This window comes from Pan troglodytes, chromosome 19 (genome assembly GCF_028858775.2).
Source record: "Pan troglodytes isolate AG18354 chromosome 19, NHGRI_mPanTro3-v2.0_pri, whole genome shotgun sequence".
Taxonomy (NCBI): Eukaryota; Metazoa; Chordata; class Mammalia; order Primates; family Hominidae; genus Pan; species Pan troglodytes.
Genome location: NC_072417.2, coordinates 72,242,732 through 72,265,371, shown reverse-complemented (window position 1 = coordinate 72,265,371; position 22,640 = coordinate 72,242,732). Strand labels below are relative to the sequence as shown.

Sequence of the window (22,640 nt, the reverse complement as noted above, 5' to 3'; positions counted from 1 at the left end):
GTACGTATGTACTACATTTTACTTATCCATTCATCCCTCCATGGACGCTCGTGTTGCTTCCTTGTTTTAGCTATTGTGAATAATGCTGCTATGAAAATGGGTATACACATATCTCTTTAAGACCCTGTTTTTAGTTGTTTTAGGTGTATACCCAGAAGTGGAATTGGTGGATAATATGGTAATTCTATTTTTAGTTTTTTGAGAAGCCACCATACTGTTTTCCACAACTGCTATACCATTTTACATTTCCACCAACAGTGGACAAGGGTTCCAGTTTCTCCACATCCTCTCCAACACTTGTCATTTTTTTTTTTTTATGGTGACTATCCTAATGACTATGAGTAGGTTCCTAAACACTTTTTTTCCTTGAGATGGAGCCTCGCTCTGTCATCAGGCTGGAGTGCAGTGGCGCGATCTCGGCTTACTGCAACCTCGGCCTCTGGGGTTCAAGTGATTCTCCTGACTCAGCCTCCCGAGTAGCTGGGACTACAGGCGCATGACACCACGCCTCGCTAATTTTTGTATTTTTAGTAGAGACGGGGTTTCACCATGTTGGCCGGGATGGTCTCAATCTCTTGACATCATGATCCGCCTGCTTCGGCCTCCCAAAGTGCTGGGATTACAGGCATGAGCCACTGCGCCCACACTCCCAAACATTTTTAATCATTTTAAATTCATATTCTATAGTAATCATGAACCTATATTCCTTAATTTAAAACATCTACATGTAAATATCCAGTTAAAGTTTTGGGGCCAGGCGTGGTGGCTCACGCCTATAATCGCAGCACTTTGGGAGGCCGTGGTGAGAGGATCACCTGAGGTCAGGAGTTCGAGAAAAATACAAAAATTATGCCAGGAGCAGTGGCTCACGCCTGTATTCCCAGCACTTTTGGAGGCTGAGGTGGGCAGATCACCTGAGGTCAGGAGCTTGAGACCAGCCTGGCCAACATGGTGAAACCCTGTCTCTATTTAAAATACAAAAAAATTAGCTGGGCACGTTTGTAATCCCAGCTACTCGAGAGGCTGAGGCAGAAGAATCGCTTGAACCCCAGAAGCGGAGGTTGCAGTGAACTGAGATGGCGCCCTTGCACTCCAGTGTGGACAACAGAGTAAGACTCTGACTCAAATTAAAACAAAAAACAACGAAAATTAGTCAGGTATGGTGGTAGGGGCCTGTAATCTCAGCTACTTGGGAGGCTGAGGCAGGAGAATTGCTTGAACCTGGGAAGCGGAGGTTGCAGTGAGCTGAGATTGCACCACTGCACTCCAGCCTGGGTGACAGAGTGAGACTCTCTCAAAAAAAAAAGAAAAAAGTTTTGGATAAAATATAGGGAAATTCAACAGCTCCTGATTAAAACCATTATATATTGATTATTCTATACTTGTTATTGCTCTATTTGCTACAAGATACCATAAATAAGAGAGACATCTTTTAAAAATAAACCTAGCTGGGCATGGTGGCTCATGCCTATAATCCTAGCACTTTGGGAGGCCGAGGCAGGAGGATTGTTTGATTTCTGGAGTTCAGGACCAGCTTTGGGCCACACAGTGAGACACTCTCTCTCTCTCTCTTTTTTTTTTTTTTTTTTTTTTTGAGACGGGGTTACGCTCTTGTTGCCCAGTCTGGAGTGCAATGGCACAATATTGGCTCACTGCAACCTCTGCCTTCCGGGTTCAAGCAATTCTCCAGCCTCAGCCTCCCGAGTAGCTGGGATTACAGGTGCCCACCACCACGCCTGACTAATTTTTGTATTTTTAGTAGAGATGGGATTTCACCATGTTGGCCAGGCTGGCCTTGAACCTCTGACCTCAGGTGATCCACCCACCTCGGCTTCCCAGAGTGCTGGGATTACTGGCATGAGCCACCGCACCCAGCCCTGTCTCTTTTTTTTTTTAATATTAAAATATAAAAATTAAAAAAAATACATACATAGGCTGGGCACGGTGACTCACGCCTGTAATCCTAGCACTTTGGGAGGCTGAGATGGGTGGATCACCTGAGGTCGAGAGTTCGAGAGCAGCCTGACCAACATAGAGAAACCCCATCTCTACTAAATATACAAAATTAGCTGGATGTGGTGGTGCATGCCTGTAATCCCAGCTACTTGGGAGGCTGAGGCAGGAGAATCGCTTGAACCCAGGAGGCAGAGGTTGCGGTGAGCCGAGATCACATCATTGCACTCCAGCCTGGGCAACAAGAGCGAAACGCCATCTCAAAAAAAAAAAAAAAAAAACCCACCATATATAAACTAAAGAATTTATCTGAATATTTGTGCAATAACACCATCCCTGTCACTTACATGTACTACCATGACCCAATCTGATTGTTCTCAAAGAAAATAGAAGAATTGTGGTAAAGTGAATAATTCACCCCATTTCTTCACTTCTGCCTGTATCCACGTTTGTCATGACTTCATGATGGGCAGAGTACATTTTTCTCCTCTTGATGTGCTTTGGTCAATGGCATGTGGGTAGAATTGACAGTGTGCAGCTCTGAACTTGGGCCTTTAAGAGACCTTGAATCTTTCTGCTTACTCTTATGTTTCCTCTAGCTCCATGAGAATATCTCATGGGTTCAAAGAGGGTGAGAGACACCAGTAGCAAAGGTCCTACCAGGCATCCTCCAGAATTGCTGTGTGAAGCAAAGCCACCAAACTCAGCCTAGCCTAGAGTACCTGAACCGGGTCAATGTGCAGGTCCATGAAAATAAATGATCAGTTTTTAAGCCACTGAGTTTCTTGGTATCACGTGCCATAATTTTGAAGTATGCCTAGGCTCTCTTTTTTTTGAGACAAGTTCTCGTTCTGTCATGCAGGTTGGAGTGCAGTGATGTGATCACCACTCAATCCAGCCTGGACCTCCCGGGCTCAAGCCTATTTCAGCCTCCTGTGTAGCTGGGACTATAGGTGCATGCCACCACACTGGCTAGTTTTTGTATTTTTTGTAGAGATGAGGTTTCACCTTCACCATATTGGCTAGGCTGGTCTTGAACTCCTGGGCTCAAGTGATCTACCTGCCTCGGCCTCCCCAAGTGCTAGGATTACAGGCCTGAGCCACTGTGCACAGCCGCGGCTGTCATTTGAGTTACACAATTTATCTATTTATTTATTTATTTAGAGACAGAGTCTTGCTCTGTCGCCAGGCTGCAATGCAGTGGTGCGATCTCGGCTCATTGCAACCTCCGCTTCCCAGGTTCAAGCAATTCTCCTGCCTCAGCCTCCCTAGTAGCTGGGACTACAGGCGCACGCCACTACACCCAGCCAATTTTTGTATTTTTAGTAGAAACAAGGTTTCACCATGTTGGCCAGGATAGTCTCAATCTCTTGACCTCGTGATCCACCCACCTCGGCATCCCAGAGTGCTGGGATTACAGGCATGTGCCACTGTGCCCAGCCGAATTACATAAATTATTTAAGGCTTGGAGCAGTGGCTCACACCTGTAATCCTAGCAGTTTGGGAGGCAGAGGCGGGAGGATCGCTTAAAGTCAGGAGTTCGAGACCAGCCTGGGCAACAAAACGAGACTCTGTCTCTACAAAGGAAAAAAAAAAAGTTAAGTAGTCTACTTTGACTGATAAAACTAGCCTTTTAGGCCAGGCGCGGTGGCTCATGCCTGTAATCCCAGCACTTTGGGATGCTGAGGCGGGTGGATCACAAGGTCAGGAGATTGAGGTCATCCTAGCTAATACGGTGAAACCCTGTCTCTACTAAAAAATACCAAAAAAAAAAAAAAAAAAAAATTAGGCGGGTGTGGTGGCGGGCGCCTGTAGTCCCAGCTACTAGGGAGGCTGAGGCAGGAGAATGGCGTGAACCCGGGAGGCAGAGCTTGCAGTGAGCCGAGATTGCGCCCCTACACACCAGCCTGGGCAACTGAGCAAGACCCCATCTCAAAAAAATAAAAAAATAAATAGTACAAATAAAACTAGCCTTTTAGAGGCAGGGGCTTATGTATATATCCTAGCAATTGTTCCATAAAAGCCTGCAGATTGGGCCGGGCGCAGTGGCTCACACCTGTAATCCCAGCACTTTGGGAGGCTGAGGCAGGCGGATCACCTGAGGTCAGGAGTTCGAGACCAGCCTGGCCAACATGGTGAAACCCCGTCTCTACTAAAAATACAAAAATTAGCCAGGCATGGTGGCAGGTGTCTGTAATCCCAGCTACTCGGGAGGCTGAGGCAGGAGAATCGCTTGAACCCAGGAGGCTTGAAGCCAGTGAGCTGAGATCGTGCCATTGCACTTCAGCCTGGGGGACAAGAGCGAGACTTCATCTCAAAAAAAAAAAAAGCTTGCAGACTGGGAACTGATGAACCTGAAGCCCTTGCTCACTTTTATCCCCTCTGGTTGCCAATTGCCTGAAATAACATGTCTGTGACCTGGTGTTAGGGCATGTTACTGCTTATCTGTTTTGGACAAGCATAGTCATGCATTTGTTCTGTTTGGAAGAGAGAATGGGTAATAGTCAATACTCTCTCCAGCAGAAAAAGGCAAAAACCAATTTTGATTGTGGAGACATGATATAAGTGGTCCTTAGCTTGCTGGGAACTTGAAATATTTCCCTTAAAACGTGTTTTAAAGGGTAGTTGGGTTCCCAGGTGGTTTGTTCTTTCAAGTGAATGAATGTTTGTTCTTTCATCTATTCCCTTTTGTCACTGCACATTAGGCTGTATATTAAAAACTAAGGATACAAAAAAGAAGCGATCTCTTGCCAGGAAGATGTTTGAAACCATGTGGCGACATTACCATGTAAACATAGATTAAAATATAATACAGTAGATGGTAAACCAAAGCCATGAACAAAGTAAAAGGAGAGTAGATAAAGGTGTTTCTAAATGTACATTGAAAAGAAGAAAATGTATAAAAAGTAGATTCTGGCCGGGTGCAGTGGCTGACACCTGTAATCCTAGCACTTTGGGAGGCCAAGGCGGGCAGATTATGTGAGCTCAGGATTTCGAGACTAGCCTGGGCAACATAGTGAGCATTCATCTCAAAAACAAAAAAAATTTAAAAATAAAAATAAAAGTAGGTTTTTTGATTATAGCCAAACTAGTTCCATTAAGATACTTAATTCTCCCTTAAAATGGTTCTATGGAAAATGCATTTCTCTTTTTTTTTTTTTTTTTTTGAGACTGAGTCTCGCTCTGTCGCCCAGGCTGGAGTGCAGTGGCACCATCTCGGCTCTCTGCAACCTCTGCCTCCCAGGTTTATGCCATTCTCCTGCTCCAGCCTCCCAAGTATCTGGGACTATAGGCACCCACCACCATGCCCAGCTAATTTTTTGAATTTTTAGTAGAGATGGGGTTTCACCGTGTTAGCCAGGATGGTCTCAATCTCCTGACCTCGTGCTCCGCCCGCCTCAGCCTCCCAAAGTGCTGGGATTACAGGCGTGAGCCACTGCGCCCAGCCGGAAAATGCATTTCTAAGCCTGTTTAGTAAGTCCAGAACACACCTGTCTACCAACTCTTCTCTATGCCTAGCCCACCATAGGTGAGACTGAAATACTTTTTTTCACTTTATGTAATTTAATGCTGTTGAGATAAGGTCTCTCATAAGAGGATGTGTTTAGAGCTTTAAGGGCACTGGTCCTTTGTAGGAGAGCATACGGTGGCAATGAGAATCTAGGGGTTGTTTGTAAAAAGCAAGTGTTTTAAAACTGGGGACCACACAGTATATTGTGACAACCGCAATATATTCTTTTCTCCTTGCTGCCTAATAGTTGAGTAGTATGGAATACCTTGTGCCACTTACTTAAAGCCTTAAACTGGTCATATTGAAAACTAGACTAGAACAGGCTGGGCGCGGTGGCTCATGCCTGTAATCCCAGCACTTCAGGAGGCCGAGGCGGGCAGATCACTTGAGCTCGGGAGGTCAAGACTAGTCTGGGCAAAATGGTGAAACCCCATCTCTACCAAAAATACAAAAAATTTACCAGGCGTTGTGGCGTGTGCCTGTAGTCCCAGCTAGTCGGGAGGCTGAGGCATGAGAATTGCTTGAGCCTGGAGGCAGAGGTTGCAGTGAGCTGAGATTGCGCCACTGCCCTCCAGCCTAGGCAACAGAGTGAGACGCTGTCTCAAAAAATAACAAACAAACAAAACAACTGGTTGAGCATCCCTAATCCAAAATTCCAAAATCTGAAATGCTCCAAAATCCAAAATTCATTGGACCATTTCAGATTTTGAATTTTCAGATTAGGGATGCTCAACCAGTAATTATTATGCAAATATTCCAAAATAGGAGGAAAAAATCAGAAATCTAACTGGCAGAATGTAACCTGGTTTCCCTTGGGGTGCTTTCATGATGATTTCCATAGACTTTTTTCACCTAATTTTGTATTTTATATACCACTTTTCAGATCAGTATAAAACTTTTCCCCTTTATTTTTATTACTGATTTTAGAGAAAACTGGTTTCTGAAATATGAATATCTTGGGCTTTACAAAAATCAGTAGTTTTATTTTAAATATTCCATTGCCCCTAAAAAGTTAAACAATAACCTCACTGATTTCCAAGGCTTCCAGGAGGCTGATTTGTTACTGAAAGGGCTGTGAATGATGTTTATCAGAATCAAATTTGCGCGATTTATCAGACACTAATGAGTTTTAGATTATCATAATTGCTTAGTGAATTTCTGCCATCTAACTAAAAAAAATTCTGTTTATCACCAGATCCTAGAACCCTATCAATATTGTCTCTGCTGTGTAAATAGTTCTGAGTAGTGCAATATTGCTTATAGGGTTTTGGTGTTTGGAAAGAACAATGGGCAGGCTGCAGAAAGTATGTAGCAGAAACAAGCAAAAGTCATCTTTGTTTAGGAAGAAAACAAGGAACTAGATTTCCCTATAAACATTAAAATCTGAGGCTTAAATGTAAATTTTTAATTTATTAGAAGAAGGTAACTTTTCTTTTTGACAAATGGGTTTATTTGTAGTATAAAGAAATAATGGAATTTTAGTATTGAAAAGGATCTTAGATTCCAACTCATTTGATAGGAGAGACCCAAAGAAATGAGGGACTTAACCTAGGGACACATAGCTGGTTAGTGATACTAGGACTAGAATTTCTACCATGTATCCCAATTCTTTTATTTTTCTGTACCATACTACCATGTTGTGTTCAGAGGGAATTTTTAGTTGACTAGCTTTGTAACTTTAGTGATATTAATTTAAAACATAAAAAAACTTTAATTTTAGGTGAAGAATGTACATTTTTGGATGGGTGTGGTGGCTGACATCTGTAGTTCCAGCACTTTGAGAGGCTAAGGCGGGAAGATTGTTTGAGCTCAGGAGTTCAAGTCCAGCCTGGGTAACATAGCGAGACCTTGTCTCTACAAAAAAATACAAAAATTAGCTGGGTTTGGTAGTGCACGTCTGTAGTCCCAGCTACTCAGGAGGCTGAGGCAGGAGAATCGAATCTCTTGAGTCCAGGAGGTTGAGGCTGCAGTGAGCTGTGATTTGTGCCACTGCACTCGCCTGGGCAACAAAGCAAGACCCTGTCTCAAAAAGAAAAAAAAGAATTTACGTTTTTTCCACATGTGTGACTCTTAATGGCTTAAATATCATCTATAACTTTGTCTAACTACATAAGAAAACAGTAATGGAAATAGAACTAGAGGCAAGTTACTTTGCTATTTTCTCATTTATAAAATGAAGGGTTCAGAGCAGACATTTAAGATGATTTTTCGGCTGGGCGTGGTAGCTCACACCTGTAATCCCAGCACTTTTGGAGGCCGAGGAGGGCGGATCACAAGGTCAGGAGATCAAGACGAGCCTGGCCAACATGGTGAAACCCTGTCTGTACTAAAAATACAAAACTTAGCTGGGTATGGTGGCGCACGCCTGTAGTCCCATCCGCTCGGGAGGATGAGGCAGGAGAATCGCTTGAACCTGGGAAGTGGAGGTTGCAGTCAGCCAAGATTGTGCCACTGCACTCCAGCCTGGCAACAGAGTGAGACTCCGTCTCAAACAAAAAAAAAAAGCTTATTTTTCTATCTTTCAACATTTTGGCATCCTTTTTGCCCCCTGCTTATTCCCTAGCCCACTGACTTCACCAATAAGCCAGTACTGGCCAGGCACAGTGGTTCACACCTGTAATCCTAGTACTTTGGGAGGCCGAGGTGGGTGGATCACCTGAGGTCAGGAGTTCGAGACCAGCCTACCCAACATGGTGAAACCCCGTCTCTACTAAAAATACAAAAAATGAGCCAGGCATGGTGGCCGGCGCCTGTAATCCCAGCTACTTGGGAGGCTGAGGCAGGAGAATCTCTTGAACCTGGGAGGTAGAGGTTGCAGTGAGCCCCGAGATCGCGCCACTGCACTCCAGCCTGGGCGACAAGAGCGAAACTCGGTCTAAATAATAATAATAAGTCAGTACTGCCCCTGTGTGTTATTAGACGTTCTATACAATTTTCCACAGAGGATAACATTCTACCCACAAGCTGTTTTTTTTTTCTTCCTTCCTCCCTTCCTTTTGGAGATGGGGTCTCACTATATTGCCCAGGCTGGAGTGCAGTGACTAGTCACAGGAGAGATTATAATACACTGCAGCCTTGAACTCCTGGGCTCAAGCAATCCTCCTGCCTCAGCTCTTTAAGTAACTGGGACTATAGGTACACATCAAATCTAGCAGAAGCTGTTTTTCTTGTCTTTTTAAAAAAATATTTTAAAAATTATTTTATATTTTTAAAAATATGAAATTAAATATGCAATATAAAAATTTAAAATATATATTTAAAAATTATTTTATATATTTTAAAAATATATTTTTAAAATATATTTTTTCAGGATGGGTGTGGTGGAAAATATTTTTTTCAGCCACCGTGTCCGGCTAATTTATATAATTTAATTTGTAATGATGCCTATGTTTAATAATTGTCTTGCAAAAAATCTTGACAGTTTAGGCTGGGGGCAATGGCCCAAGCCTGTAATCCCACCACTTTGGGAGGCCAAGCATGGCAGATCACTGGAGGTCAAGAGTTTGAGACCAGCCTGGGTAACATGGTGAAATCCCATTTTACTAAAATGAGTAAAAATTAGCTGGGTGTGGTGGCGGGTGCCTGTACTCCCAGCTACTTGGAGGCTGAGGCAGGAGAATTGCCTGAACCCGGGAGGTGGAGGGTGCAGTGAGCTGAGATCGCACCACTATACTATAGCCTGGATGACAGAGTGAGACTCCTTCTAAAAAAAAAAAAAAAAAAAAAGACAGTTTAGTTGATTTCATCATACCATTGATTAGAAGGGTACTCTTTGGTATCTTCCTAAAATAAAAGTTATTTAAAAGTAGAAACCACCTCTTTTTGGTACCATTTGATGGTTAACACATTTTGGGCCCCTAGGTATTGCAGGAAACCATAGTGGAAACCTCTCTCTTAAAAAGAGGCCGGGCTGGTGGCTCACACCTGTAATCCCAGCGCTTTGGGAGGCCGAGGCAGGCCGATCACTTGAGGTCAGGAGTTCGAGACCAGCCTGGCCAATATGGTGAAACCCCGTCTCTACTAAAAATACAAAAATTAGTCAGGCGTAATGGCATGTGCCTGTAGTCCCAGCTACTTGGGAGGCTGAAGTGGGAGGATCTGTTGAGCCTGGGAGGTTGGGGCTGTAGTGAGCCGAGTTGTTGCCACTGCACTCCTGCTTGTATGAGAGAGTGAGACCCTGTCTCAAAAAAAATAAATGACAAAAATATATATATGAATATAGTCTACATTTGGGAGTTTTGTGTCCCCCAAACTCATCATGTTTTGTGACATATATGTTAGATTATTGTAAAAATCTTTCAAACCTTGGAGGTCTCAGTTGCCAAATTTAGGACAATTTAGGCCTGTAGTCCCAGCTCTCAGGAGGCTGAGGCAGGAGAATTGCTTGAACCCCGGAGGCAGAGGTTGCAGTGAGCCAAGACTGTGCCACTGCACTCCAGCCTGGGCAATAGAACAAGACTCCTCCAAAAAAAAAAAAGGAAAGTTACCATTCAAGGAACTACATGAGATTATGCTAAACTTCAAGCAGAACTACATATCAAGTTAAAAAATATGTAAGTTTAATACTTCGTTTCATAAACATGTTAAGGGTTTCTAGAATAGAGATTCTGTCTTAGGAATCTCTGGAGCCACAAATTCCATAATTTATGGTAAATTAAATGACTAAAACAAGCTTTAAAGACTTGTATTTAAAGTTGTGCTTAAGAATGTTATATAACTCATTGAAAAAAGCTATGGAATTGTGGTCTGTTCAGTAATTAAGACAGACAAAATCAGGTCTTGAGTGCTCACAGCCTTTGTTAACTTTGATTTGCTCTGGCTCCTGGTCTCTCCTCATTCTCTCCATCCACATGTTTTATGGGTTAGTGTACTTTTCTTATTTATAGGAAAAGATAATCCCTAAGTATATCTTAGTATGAGAAATTATGCAAATAGGAATTTCTTAATACACACACAGACACAAACATTAGTATTTTTAAGGAGTTGTAATTATTGATTAATTTAATCGTGGCATCTCATCTGACAAGTATAGAGGATAAATGAAAAGCTTCCACTTTTTGGAAATCATTTTAAACACACTTTGTAATTATGTACCCAACATTAATTTTTCTGGCTTAGAGCAACTCCCTGATGTTAGAGATGGAAATAAGATATTGACCTGGAAAATATGTTTAAAAACAAAAACTTTCTCTTTCTTTTATCTGTACCCTCCCCCCAAGTTTTGGCTATAAAGATAGAATTTTGGTCATTGCAGAGTTTTCCATTCCAATTTAGGTCAATGATAAGAGAAATTATTAGTGATGGAAACTAGTTTATTTCTGAAATTCTGTTTGATGACAGCTTCTGACCTTAGAAGCATTTGAATTTCTGACAGCCATTTTGTCTTACTCTACATTTAAAAGTAGGGTCCTAATAGAACCTTTTATATACTAAAAATAACTGTACATCATTTCTTATTAGACCTGAGAACTGCTTTTAACAGTTTTTCCCCTTCCACTAAGGCTTCAGGATTTTGAGAATCAATCTTTAGTTCAGTGATAAAGTTCATAATAAGAGCAGCACCCTCCCTGCAAACAGCCTCCTATGTTTTGGGATAGGAATAGGAGACCATGCCTGTGGAAATCATGTTTTCCTTTCTGTAGTAAACTCTAAGGACAGTTATATCCCTGATAAACTCAAGGCAATATATGCTTTAAGGTCCTGTAAAAGATGCGGAATTTCATGAAGTTAAGAATAATTCATTGATTATACCACTTGCAGAAATAAACCACTTTTAGGCTGGACATGGTGGCTCACGTCTGTAATTCCAGCACTTCGGGAGGCTGAGGTGGGAGGACTGCTTCAGCCCAGCATGGGCAACATAATGAGATCCTGTCTCTGTAAAAAATCAAAAATTAGCTGGGTGCCATGGCATGTGCCTGTAGTCCCAGGTGCACTCGGAAGGAGGTAGGAGGATCCCATGAGCCCAGGAGTTTGACACTGCAGTGAGCTATGATGGTGCCACAACACTTCAGCCTGGGCTATAGAGCAAGACCCTGTCTCATAAAAAAGAAAAAGAAAATTCTTTTTAACACTGTCATATATCCATCTCAACTTTCTATATGTATACATCTCTTTTACAAAAAGAGGCCATAACATACTCAAGGCTGTTTTTGTATTTAACGAGTCATAAATATAGTGTCATGTCAAATCTGTCTATACATTATCATTTTAAAAACAAATGACCTTTTGAAAGGTTAAATAGCTGCTCATTACAAATACTACAGAAATAGAGTAAAATGTGAAAGCCCCCCCTTAAGTATTTTTTTGTATACCATCATTTTCAATAACGGCATGGTATTCCAAATATTGATATTTACTTATTTACTTATTTATGAGATAGAGTCTTGCTCTGTTACCCAGGCAGGAGTGCAGTGGCCAATCTTGGCTCACTGCAACTTCCGCTTCCTCGGTTCAACTGATTCTAGTGCCTCAGCTACCCAAATAGCTGGGACCACAGGCACACGTCACTATCCCCAGCTAATTTTAGTATTTTTAGTAGAGATGGGGTTTTGCCATGTTGGCCAGGCTAGCCTTGAATTCCCGGGCTGAAGTGACCCGCCCGCCTCAGCCTCCCAAAGTGCTGGGATTACAGGGATGAGCCACTGTGCCTGGCCCCAAATACTTATTTTTTTTTTTTTGTGGAGACGGAGTTTCATTCTTGTCGCCCAGGCTGGAGTGCAATGGTGCAATCTTGGCTTACTGCAGCCTCCACCTCCGGGGTTCAAGCGATTCTCCTGCCTCAGCCTCCCGAGTAAGTGGGATTACAGGCTTCTGCCACCATGCACAGCTAATTTTTGTATTTTTGGTAGAGATGAGGTTTCACCATGTTAGCCAGGCTGGTCTCAAACTCCTGACCTCAGGTGATACACCTGCCTTGGCCTCCCAAAGTGCTGGGATTACAGGTGTGAACCACTGTGCCCGGCCAATACTGATATTTTTAAATGTAACTTTTCACTTTAATTCAGGCATCCTATATCCATAATGGCCTCAGGGTGGTAGTTCTCCCCTTTTTTCTTCCTTTGAGGTTTACTACAGATCAAGTTCCCATGCTGGCACCCAGGTTCAGTAAATTGGGGTTATTCAGACTGTTACTCCCATATCATATGTAGCTTTTCTTGTGAACTTTGTGACTCTTTAAGCCCTCTTAATTTTAGTGGCACATAGTTGTAGCTCTTTGATCAATGGGATTGCAAATAAAGGTAACAATATGAGTATTCCTGAAATAAATTTGTTCTGTGTTTTAAATTGAAAGTGTATTTTCTGCCAGAGGTAGAAAAACACTGCCTAACTGATGAGAGTATCTGTGACCCTAGGAAATTCTTGAAGTCATTATTAGTTTTTTGTATTAATATCTGGCAATGGCTACTCAGTATCTTGATTTTGGCTCAAAATGTAAGAGAGAGGCATAGAGAAATGACTTTAAAATGTTAACTACTTTTTAAATTTTTCATAGAGCATAGTTATTATGGATAATGGATATTTTATATACTTTTTATTTCCACATTTTCAAATGAGTATGTATCACTTATTGAAATACTAACAAATGTAAAGAGAAAAAAAGAATAAAGTATCATGTTTACTATTAGTCTTTTGGTTTACACAATAATGATTTGTGCTGATCTTTAGTTCCAGAAAGCTGAGTCTGATCTGGATTACATTCAATACAGGCTGGAATATGAAATCAAGACTAATCATCCTGATTCAGCAAGTGAGGTAATCTCCGAAATAAATAAGCTTAAAAAAAATCAGCCTTAACTGAATACTTTAGAATTTTCTGATAGCATTCCTAATAGTAATAGATCATAAGAATTATATTATTAAGTTTATAGAATCTTAAAATCTTGCATTGTGTTGGAAGTTTGGTTATAGCACACTGGAGAAATAGTACCAATAGTCCGTGAAATTTGTGGCTACTTTTTTTCCCCTAACCTTTAAAAAATAATCATTGAGTTCAGAGGTACAAGCCACTGTGGCAGCCCCTGAAATTCCAAGAGAGAATATAGCTACCTCTAGGGCAGTTGTTCTTCAGTAAGTTTGAGGGGAGAAGTCCTGGCAGTCAGCATATTCTCTGAGGAAGGTAATGATACACTATTAGATTTTTTACTTATATTTTATGAATAGTGATTTCTAGATAAAGCTATCTATTTAATTACTCTAAGTTTAGGTTGATTAGAAACATTAACTCTGCTTTATGTCATAAAATCATTAAGTATAAGTATACATACATGTTCATGGGGGTGAAAGTAAATAATCTCCAAGCATCGTCTGTTAACATTAACACTAAAATCACTAATTCAATAATGTTTATCTTTTTTTCCCAAAAGCCCAGGTATCAGGCTTAATTAATATTTATCTTTTTTTTTTTTGAGACGGATCACTCTGTCACCCAGGCTGGAGTGCAGTGGTGCAATCTCAGCTCACCATAACCTCCACTTACTGGGTTCAAGCGATTCTCTTGCCTCAGTCTCCCAAGTAGCTGGGATTACAGGCGTGCGCCACAATGCCCAGCTAATTTTTTTTTTTTTTTTTTTTTTTTTGTATTTTTAGTAGAGACGGAGTTTCACCATGTTGGCCAGGCTGGTCTTGAGCTCCTGACCTCAAGTGATCTGCCTACCTCAGCCTCTCAAGGTGTTGGGATTACAGGCATGAGCCACCACGCCCGACCAATATTTGTCTTTGATAGCACTTACCAGCAGACAAGAAACACTGCATTTCACAGTTAAAAAAAAATTCCATACAATTAAAAAAAATTTTTTTTGGATTGGGTAGAAGTACAAGTTAAACTAACATTTTATAGAAAATTGGGAAAATTTCATGAATGTTCAGTTTTTACTGTTTATTTCATGGAATGCTAGAATTCTATGGGAGTGTAGTTTGTACTGTTCTAGCTCCCTATTCTTTTCTCTTTCTTTCCTTTCTCTTTTTTCTTCCCTTTTTTCTTTCTCTCTCTCCCCCCCGCCTCTCTCTTCCTCCCTCCCTCTCTTTTTCTCTCTTCCTTCCCTTCCCCTTTCCCTCCCTTCCTCCCTTCCTTTCTTCCTTCCTTCCTTCCCTCCTTCCCTCTTTCCCTCTTTCTCTCCTTCCTTCCTTCCTTCCCTCCCTCCCTCTTTTCCTTCCTCCCATCCTTCTTCTCCCTCCCTTTCCTCCCTTCCCTTCCTTTCCCTTCCTTCTGTTACCCAGGCTGGAGTTCAGGGGTGTGATCTTGGGTCACTGCAGCCTCCACCTCCCAGGTTCAAGGGATTCTCCCGCCTCAGCCTCCCGAGTAGCTGGGATTACAGGCGCAGGCTACCATGCTCGGCTAATTTTTGTATTTTTTAGTAGAGATGGGGTTTCACCATGTTAGGCTGGTCTCAAACTCCTGACCTCAAGTGATCCACCCGCCTCAGCCTCCTAAAGTGCTGGGATTAGTTGTGAGCCACCACACCTGTCTCTTTCCTTCCTTTTCTTCCTTTCTTTCCTCCCTTCCCTTCCATTCCTTCATTCCTTCTCTTTCCTTCCCCTGCCTTCCCTTCCTTCCTTTCTTTCTTTTGTCTTAAAGATTCCTGTGATATTTCTTCTCAGCCTTTTGGCTAAGATCAAGTGCAGTATCTGTTTTTATCAGTTTAAAGACCGTGTGTGTGTGTGTTTGTGTGTGTGTGTGTGTGTGTGTGTGTGTGTTTAAGATAGGGTCTCACTCTGTCACCCAGGCTGGAGTGCGGTAACAAAATCTCAGCTCACTTCAGCCTTGACTTCCTGGGCTCAAGCAATCCTCCCACCTCAGTCCGCCAAGTGCCTGGAACTATAGGCACACACCACCACACCCAGTGGAGATGGGATTTTAACATGTTGCCTAGGTTGGTTTTGAACTCCTGGACTCAAGTGATCTATCTGCCTTGGCCTCCCAAAGTGCTGGGATTATAGGCGTGCGCCACCACGCCTGACCTAGTCAGTATCTTTCAAGTACTGTTTTGAAAGACATTGACGTGTAGTGCTCCCATTTTTCCTCTGACTTCCATCTCTCATCTTTGTTCCACCTGTGGGTATTTTTTTTCCTGCAACTTTTTAAAAAAGCAGCTTTATTGAGCTATAATTCGTATACCATTAAATTCACCCCTTTAAAGTATACAATTAAGTGGCTTTTAGTATTCATGGTTTTGTAGCCATTGCCACAATAACATTTTCATCACTTCAGAAAGAAACCCCATACCCATGAGTAGCTACTCCCTACCACCCTTCCCTGCTATCCCACAAGCTCCCAAAGACGAATCTACTTTCTGTCTCCACAGATTTGTTGTCTGAACATTTCAAATAAATAGAATCATATAATATATGACCTTTCATGTCTAACTTTTTCACTTAGGATGTTTCTTTTTTTTTTTTTTTTTTTTGAGACCGAGTCTCGCTCTGTCACCCAGGGTGGAGTGAAGTGGCACTATCTCTGCTCACTGCAACCTCCGCCTTCCGAGTTCAAGCAACTCTCCTGCCTCAACTTCCTGAGTAGCTGGGACTACTGGTGTGTGCCACCACGTCTGGCTAATTTTTGTATTTTTTAATAGAGACAGGGTTTTGCCATGTTGGCCAGGCTGGTCTTGAACTCCTGACGTCAGGTGATCCACCCTCCTCGGCCTCCCAAAGTGCTGGGATTGTAGGCATGAGCCACTGCACCTGGCCCACTTAGGATGTTTCTAAGTTTCATCCATGTTGTAGTGTCAATCAGTACTTCATTTGCTTTTACTGCTGAGTAATACTCCACTGTATGGCTATACTCCATCTTCTTTTCTCTCTTTTTTTTTTTTTCTGAGATGGAGTCTTGCTCTGTCCCCTAGGCTGGAGTGCAGTGGTGCAATCTCAGCTCACTGCAACCTCCGCCTCCTGGGTTCAAGTGATTCTCCTGCCTCAGCCTCCTGAGTAGCTAGGAGTACAGGTGTGTGCCACCACACCAGCTGATTTTTGTATTTTCAGTAGAGACAGGGTTTCACCATGTTGGCCAGGCTGGTCTCAAACTCCTGACCTCATGATCCACCCACCTCGGCCTCCCAAAGTGCTGGGATTACAGGTGTGAGCCACCGTGCCCGGCCCATACTCCATTTTCTTATCCAGTCATCAGTTGATGGTGGTCATTTGTGTTGTTTCCACCTTTTGGCTGCTATGAACATACATTTACAAGTTGTTGTGTGGACATGTGTTTTCATTTCTCTCGGGTATATACCTTGGAGTAGAATTGCGGGCCATATGATAACTCATGTTTAATATTTTAAGGAACTACCAAACTGTTTTCCAAGGCATCTAAAGCATTTTACATTCTCAGTTAAAAAAAAAAAAATTGTGGGCTGGGTGTGGTGGCTCATGCCTGTAATCCCAGCACTTTGGGAAACTGAGGCAGGCTGATCATCTGATGTCAGGAGTTTAAGACCAGCCTGGCTAACATGATGAAACCCGTCTCTACTAAAAATACAAAAATTAGCCGGGCATGGTGGCACGAGCCTGTAACCCCAGCTACTTGGGAGGCTGAGACAGGAGAATTGCTTGAACCCAGCAGGTGAAGGTTGCAGTGAGTCCAGATCGCGCCATTGAACTCCAGCCTGGGCGACAGAGCAAGACTCTGTCTCAAAAGAAAAGAAAAGAAAAGAAATTGTAGTAAAATGTAAATAACAACATTTACCATTTTAATCCTTTTTTTTTTTTTTTTTTTGAGACAGGGTCTGGCTAATATGGTCCAGGCTGAACTCCAATTCCTAGGTTTATCCTCTGGCCTCAATATCCTTAGCAGCTGGGATTACAGGCACATGTCCTTATACCTGATAGCCATCTTAATCTTTTTTAAGTGAACAGTTCACTGGCATTAACTACATTCACATTATTGTACAATATCACCATCATCAATCTCCAGAAGGTTTTCATCTCCCCACACTGTAACTGTATATCCATTAAACAATAACTCCACGTTCCTTTCTTCCACTCCTAGCAGCCACCATTCTACTTTCTGTCTCTATCAATTTGACTACTCTAGGGACTCATATAAGTAGAATCATATAATATTTGTCTTTTTGTGACTCATGTATGTCACTTATAATGTTCTCAAGATTCATATATAGTGTAGCAGTGTCAGTTTCTTTTTAAGGTGGAATAATATTCCATTGAATGTATGTACCACATTTTGTTTATCGATTCATCTGTTAATGGACATTTGGTTTGCTTTCACCTTTTGGCTACTGTGAATAATGCTACTATGAACACTGGTATGCAAGTATCTGTTTGAGTACCTGCTTTCAACTTTCGGGTTTATACCCAGAAGTGCAATTGCTGGATCACATGGTAATTCTGTGTTTCAATTTTTGAGGAAATATGACTTTTTAACTCCTGTAATATTCAATAACTTCAAGAAAATCTCTGCTTTCTCCCTTTTTTGTGTGTTATAGTTGGGAATAAAGCCATGATTTTAATCTTTGTAGATTTGTCCAACATCAGTCTTAATGATTTATATACATGTAAAGGAACAGGAAAGAAAGTAAACAACTAGTTGCAGTAGCCTCTAACACCTCTGTCTGGCAGCAGGGTGGTTGTAGTAGTAGTAAATATTTATTGAACATTACTATGTGCCAACCACTGTGGTGTGTGTGTGTGTGTTTGTATACTCACACCCACATCCATACATATAATTTGGTTTAGCTGCATTATCCTCATTCTAGTACCCCTTGTGATTTGGAGGCAGTCAGTAATTCTGCATAAAAGTCAACATTTTTGGCTAGGATTTGTTTATTTACAGAGAGCTAACAAGAAACTATAAGTTTCTATTACTATATTCTTCAACTTTATTTGTTCCAGAAACATAATTTTATTTATTTATTTATTTATTTATTTATTTATTTATTTTGAGACGGAGTCTTGCTCTGTCGCCCAGGCTGGAGTGCAGTGGCGCGATCTCGGCTCACTGCAAGCTCCACCTCCCGGGTTCACGTCATTCTCCTGCCTCAGCCTCCCCAGTAGCTGGGACTACAGGCGCCCGCCACCACGCCTGGCTAATTTTTTGTATTTTTAGTAGAGGCGGGGTTTCACTGTGTTAGCCAGGATGGTCTCGATCTCCTGACCTCATGATCCGCCCGCCTCTGCCTCCCAAAGTGCTGGGATTACAGGCGTGAGCCACCGCGCCCGGCAGAGAAACATAATTTTATTTTATGAACATTTTCCCTATAGATTCTTTTAAGCTTAGTAGCATAATTCATTTCCTTTTGTTTCTTTCAAAAGACTTAATTGAACTGAGCTTTTTGTTCATATATTGGCTTTTCTTTTCTCCCATCACCAGCACTATCATATAAGCAGAGTATTTTAATGTATTTTTGTAACCATTTTTTGTTTTGTTTTGTTTTGGAGACGGAGTCTCACCCTGTCGCCCAGGCTGGAATGCAATGGCATGATCTCGGCTCACTGGGTTCAAGCGATTCTCCTGCCTCACCCTCCCGAGTAGCTGGGATTACAGGTACCCGCCACTATCCTGGCTAATTTTTGTATTTTTATTAGAGACGGGGTTTCACCATGTTGGTCAGGCTGGTCTCGAACTCCTGACCTCAGGTGATCCACCAGTCTTGGCCTCCCAAAGCTGAGATTACAGGCGTGAGCCACCTCGCTCAGCCTTTTATCTTGTAACCTTTTATCATCCACTCATGATAACTAAAACCCTAAAATGAATTGAAGTATTATAGGCACAAAATTAACTAAAGTGCAGCACAGTTTACAAACACTAATAAAAGAATCGTAGAGGCTCCTGGCCGGGCGCGGTGGCTCACACCTGTAATCCCAGCACTTTGGGAGGCCAAGGCGGGTGGATCACCTGAGGCCAGGAGTTCAAGACCAGCCTGACCAACATGGAGAAACCCCATCTCTACTAAAATAAATAAATAAATAAATAAATAAATAAATAAATAAATACAAAATTAGCCAGGTGTAATGGCGCATGCCTGTAATCCCAGCTACTTGAGAGGCTGAGGCAGGAGAATTGCTTGAACCTGGGAGGCGAAAGTTGTGGTGAGCTGAGATTCCGCCATTGCACTCCAGCCTGGGAAACAAGAGCGAAACTCCATCTCAAAAAAAAAAAAAAAAAGAATGTAGTGGTTCCCAACAGCCAGTTACTCAAATAAAACAGGCTATGCGCACAACAGTTTTTCCTTTGTGGTATGGTGCTAAGTCCTAACCACAGTCCTAACCTGTCATAAACAGACCATAAATGCAAATCATGTTGTCCTAAATTACTCACTGCCATGTCAGTCTTATTGATCGAGCTTATGTCATAAAAACATGTATTATGGGTAGCTGCCCAACTACCCTGTCCTCTCTTTTAGCTCTATGGCCATTTATTTCTTATGCTTTATATACCAACTTTCCTTTCCTAGTTTTGTGAGATCCTCAAGGATTAGTTCTTGTCACTTTTATTTTTTCCTGTATGAATCTGTATTTGGCGAACTCATCATTCTCCTGAGTTATATTAATACATGCAGATCTCTGGGTATTTCACTACTGAGCTACATTCCAGTTACCTAAAGATCATTTATAATTAAGTTACATAATTTATTATCACCTCATGAGGAAGATGACTTCTTCCCTCCTACCAATTTCCCTCCCAATGTTAAACTTTTTTTTTTTTCCCCAGACAGAGTCTCACTCTGTTGTCCAGGCTGGAGTGCAGTGGCATGATCATGGCTCACTGCAGCTTCGACCTCCTGGGCTCAGGTGATCCTCCCACCTCAGTCTCCTGCGTAGGTGGAAATACAGGTGTGTGCCACCACACCTGGTTCTAATTTTTTGTATTTTAGTAGGGATGGGGTTTTGCCATGTTTACTAGGCTGGTCTTGCCTGGGCTCAAGCGATCCTCCTGTCTCAGCCTCCCAAAGTGTTGGGATTATAGATGTGAGTCACCACCCCGGCCTAAACTTTTATTTTTGTCAAATTCTTGAATATATTTGAAGAGTTACAGAAATATAAAGCTTATAATTACAAAGAATAATGCTTCACACTCCCACCCTCAAGAAGGATACCACTCATCTCAGTGTCTTATGGTATTTCCTTTATATTTCTCAATAGTTTTCCTTGTACTGCATCTTTATTTTTCCTGATCTGAAACATCTACTAATTTCCTGGATACGAACTGTTATACTTCACATCCTGGCTCTGCCTCTTATTAGCATTGTGATTTTAGCCAAGTCAGTTAACCTTTCTGTACTTTAATTTCCTCATCTGTAAAATGGGAATATTACTACGTACCTCAGAGGTTGAGAGAAAATAAAATTAGTTAACATATATAACTGTTTAGTCCAGAGTAAGTGCTATACATTAGCTGTTATCATTAATAATAATTTCCTACTATAGGCCTGGTGTAGTAGCTCACACTTGTAGTCCCAGCTACTTGGGATGCTGAGGTGGGAGGATCACTTGAGCCCAGTAGTTCAAGTGAGCTATGATTGCACCACTGCACTCCAGCCTAGGTGACAGAGTAAGATTCTAACTTTTTTTTTTTTTCCCGAGACAGAGTCTTGCTCTGTTGCCCAGGCTGGAGTGCAGTGACATGATCTTGGCTCACTGCAACCTCCGCCTCCCAGGTTCAAGCGATTCTCCTGCCTCAGCCTCCTGAGTAGCTGGGATTACAGGCACATGCCACCCTGCCCAGCTAATTTTTGTATTTTTAGTAGATTCAGGGTTTCACCGTGTTGGCCAGGCTGGTCTCACACTCCTGACCTCATGATCCACCCGCTTCAGCTTCCCAAAGTGCTGGGATTACAGGCATTAGCCATCACGCCCAGCCAATTCTAACTCTTAAAAAAAAAAAAAAAAAAAAAAGAATTTTGTACTATGGAAGATAAAGTTTAAATACTTTACTACCCATATTTATTCCTGTCTTCACAATTTCTGTAACTCTTTTATATAAGCCCTATTGAATACTGTGTCTGCTTTCCTTTCTTCACAACTTATTTTTCTAGAGCTAATAATTGTTTTCTTTTTTTTCCTTCCATTTGCTTAGTTTTTCTTTTCTTTTCTTTTCTTTTTTTTTTTTTTTTGAGACAAGGTTTTGCTCTGCCGCCCAGGCTGGAGTGCAGGAGTTTGAGACCAGCCTGGGCAACGTAGAGAAGCCCCATCTCTACAAAAAATAATTTAAAGGTTGGGCGCAGTGGTTCACGCTTGTAATCCCAGCGCTTTGGGAGGCCGAGGTAGGCAGATCACCTGAGGTCAGGAGTTCTAGACCAGCCTGGCCAACATGGCGAAACCTCATCTCTACTAAAACTACAAAAATTAGCTGGGTGTGGTGGCACACACCTGTAGTCCCAGCTACTCTGTGACCATGGCTTACGGCAGTATCTGCCTCCCAGGCCCAAGTGATCCTCCCTGCTTAGCCGCCCGAGGAGCTAGCACCATAGGCATGTGCCAGCACACTTGGCTAATTTAAAAAATAATAATAGTTATTATTTTTTGAGATGGAGTCTTGCTCTGTCGCCCAGGCTGGAGTGCAGTGGTACCATCTTGGTTCACTGCAACCTCTGCCTCCCAGGCTCAAGTGATCCTCCCACCTCAGCCTCCTGAGTAGCTGGGACTACAGGCGTGTGCTACCACGCCCGGCTAATTTTTGTATTATTAGTAGAGATGAGGTTTCGCCATGTTGGCCGTGCTGTTCTGGAACTCCTGACCTCAAGTGATCTGCCCCTCTTGGTCTCCCAAAGTGCTGGGACTTGCAGGCTTGAGTCACTGCACCCAGCCTTTTAATTATTTTTTGTAGAGATGAGGTTTCATGCTATGTTGCCCAGGCTGGTATCGAACTCCTGACCTCAAGCGATCCTCCCGCCTTGGCATCCCAAAGTGCTAGAATTACAAGCATGAGCCACCATGGCCCAGCCTGCTTAGTTTTTCTATATACTTTTCACTAATTCAGCCTCAGACATTTCTAACAACTGTAAAACTCTTCTCAATATTGTCAGACACACTACATGTTCTTTAAGTTTTATTTTCTCCCATGGAAACATCCTATCCTTTCTGGTGTCTCTATCCTGCTCCCATCTGACCTCCTGCTCTATAGCTTCTTGAATTGCTGTCTTTCTGGGATTTTTTTTTTTTTTTCAGATGGAGTCGCACTCTGTGGTTAGGCTGGAGTGCAGTGGCGTGATCTTGGATCACTACA

General features: G+C 42.1%; 1 protein-coding gene and 2 non-coding genes across 6 annotated transcripts in view; all 3 read left to right on the top strand.

Moving 5' to 3' along the window:
• Positions 1-22,640, top strand: part of SKA2 (spindle and kinetochore associated complex subunit 2) — a 45,507-nt gene that overhangs the window by 10,902 nt on the left and 11,965 nt on the right. For all 4 annotated transcript variants that reach the window (XM_003953148.6, XM_009432935.5, XM_016930839.4 and 1 more), the window contains exon 2: positions 13,133-13,219. In XM_003953148.6, coding sequence (XP_003953197.1) covers positions 13,133-13,219 — 87 coding nt within the window. The remainder of the gene's footprint in view (positions 1-13,132; positions 13,220-22,640) is intronic.
• On the top strand, positions 6,645-6,758 carry MIR454 (microRNA mir-454). The gene has a single exon (NR_035810.1). It is a non-coding gene; the product is annotated as a microRNA mir-454 (primary transcript).
• On the top strand, positions 15,053-15,235 carry LOC112206204 (U2 spliceosomal RNA). Its single transcript, XR_002940397.2, has one exon. It is a non-coding gene; the product is annotated as a U2 spliceosomal RNA (small nuclear RNA).